The 1200-nt window shown below is 28.2% G+C and overlaps 1 protein-coding gene across 1 annotated transcript; it reads right to left on the bottom strand.

Moving 5' to 3' along the window:
* Window positions 1–59: 59 nt before the first annotated feature.
* On the bottom strand, window positions 60–847 carry K452DRAFT_261118 (uncharacterized protein; the record flags this gene model as incomplete). The annotated part of the gene is made up of 2 exons (XM_033538565.1): window positions 60–534; window positions 795–847. Coding segments are annotated over 2 exons (227 nt in total), but the record flags the coding sequence as incomplete, so codon positions are not given.
* Between the last annotated feature and the right edge of the window lie 353 nt (window positions 848–1200).

Genomic DNA, 1200 nt, shown 5'->3' with positions numbered 1-1200 from the left:
TCTTTAACAGATTTAATACGAAAAAAAACAACCTTAGAGTTATTTAGTGAATAAATTTTACCTGCACCATTAAAGAAAGACTGTATCTCTTTTATTAAAGCTAAGTCTTTAGAATGAAGTCCTATTGAGAAATTGGGTGTAATTTTTCATCCTAAATTATGATCTTTAACTTTAGATATATCAACACTAAAGCAAGCTTCTCCGTCGGAGAAACCTGTTACTCAATGTGGATTTAATTTTTGTAGACTATTAGAATGGGTAGAATATTTTTTAACAAAAGGACCTGTCGCTTTTTCTAGTTTTTTTTGTTATTTTTATGTAATAAAAATAACAAAAAAAAACAACAAAAAATATTTGTCTCTATAAAATATCTCTCTTACCTTTTTGATTTCTAATTGTTTTAGGTACAATTATAGATCCGTCACCCTCTATCAACCCTGCTAAATAATGACCTAATAAATTATCATTATTAGATGAAGAGTGATATTGACGACGTTTAAAGGAAGATTTCGATCTTTTACCTAACTTACCCTTCACTGTTAAAGTAAAATATAGTCTATTTATATTTATATTTTCATATAAAGTTGGACTATATTTTCACCTATAAGGTGTATCACGTGTAGTCTCTGAGGACTCAACAAGACAATTATAAATATGTTGATTTCCTGCTGATTATCCTTTTAAATATTAATAATACATAGTATATCATACTATTTAATTAATATTTTAGGGGTTTCCAGCATATAGTGATAATCATCATAGTAATTACTTACTACTCGGGCACAGGGTTAAATACCCGCTCCATTTTCTATTCCACTAGCAAATAGGAATAATATTAAACTAGGTGGTAACATTCAGAATGAAATATTATTAAGTCTTGGGAATGCCATATCTGGACCTCCTACTAGTAATGGAAGTAAGAAATTCAATTTGTTATAACCGTTAGGTTATATTTGGACTATCTCTTCATCCTTAATAAAGGAGCATAACGTATAGTCTCTGAGGATCCTAGAAAAATAATAAAATTTTTCATCGTTTCCTGCGGATTGTCCATTTTTTTTATAATAAACTTATAAAAAAATTCTTTTTACTATTTAATGTTGTGTACGCTTCAACTGAGGTTTGTACTAAAAAAGTTTTCACAACTCTTATAAAAAGACTACCCCAAAAAAAAATATATATTTTTTTTGGGGTAGTCTT

The sequence above is a fragment of the Aplosporella prunicola genome, assembly GCF_010093885.1.
Source record: "Aplosporella prunicola CBS 121167 unplaced genomic scaffold K452scaffold_307, whole genome shotgun sequence".
Taxonomy (NCBI): Eukaryota; Fungi; Ascomycota; class Dothideomycetes; order Botryosphaeriales; family Aplosporellaceae; genus Aplosporella; species Aplosporella prunicola.
The sequence above is the reverse complement of the archived record's forward strand: the minus strand, read 5'-3'. Positions and strand labels throughout refer to the sequence as shown.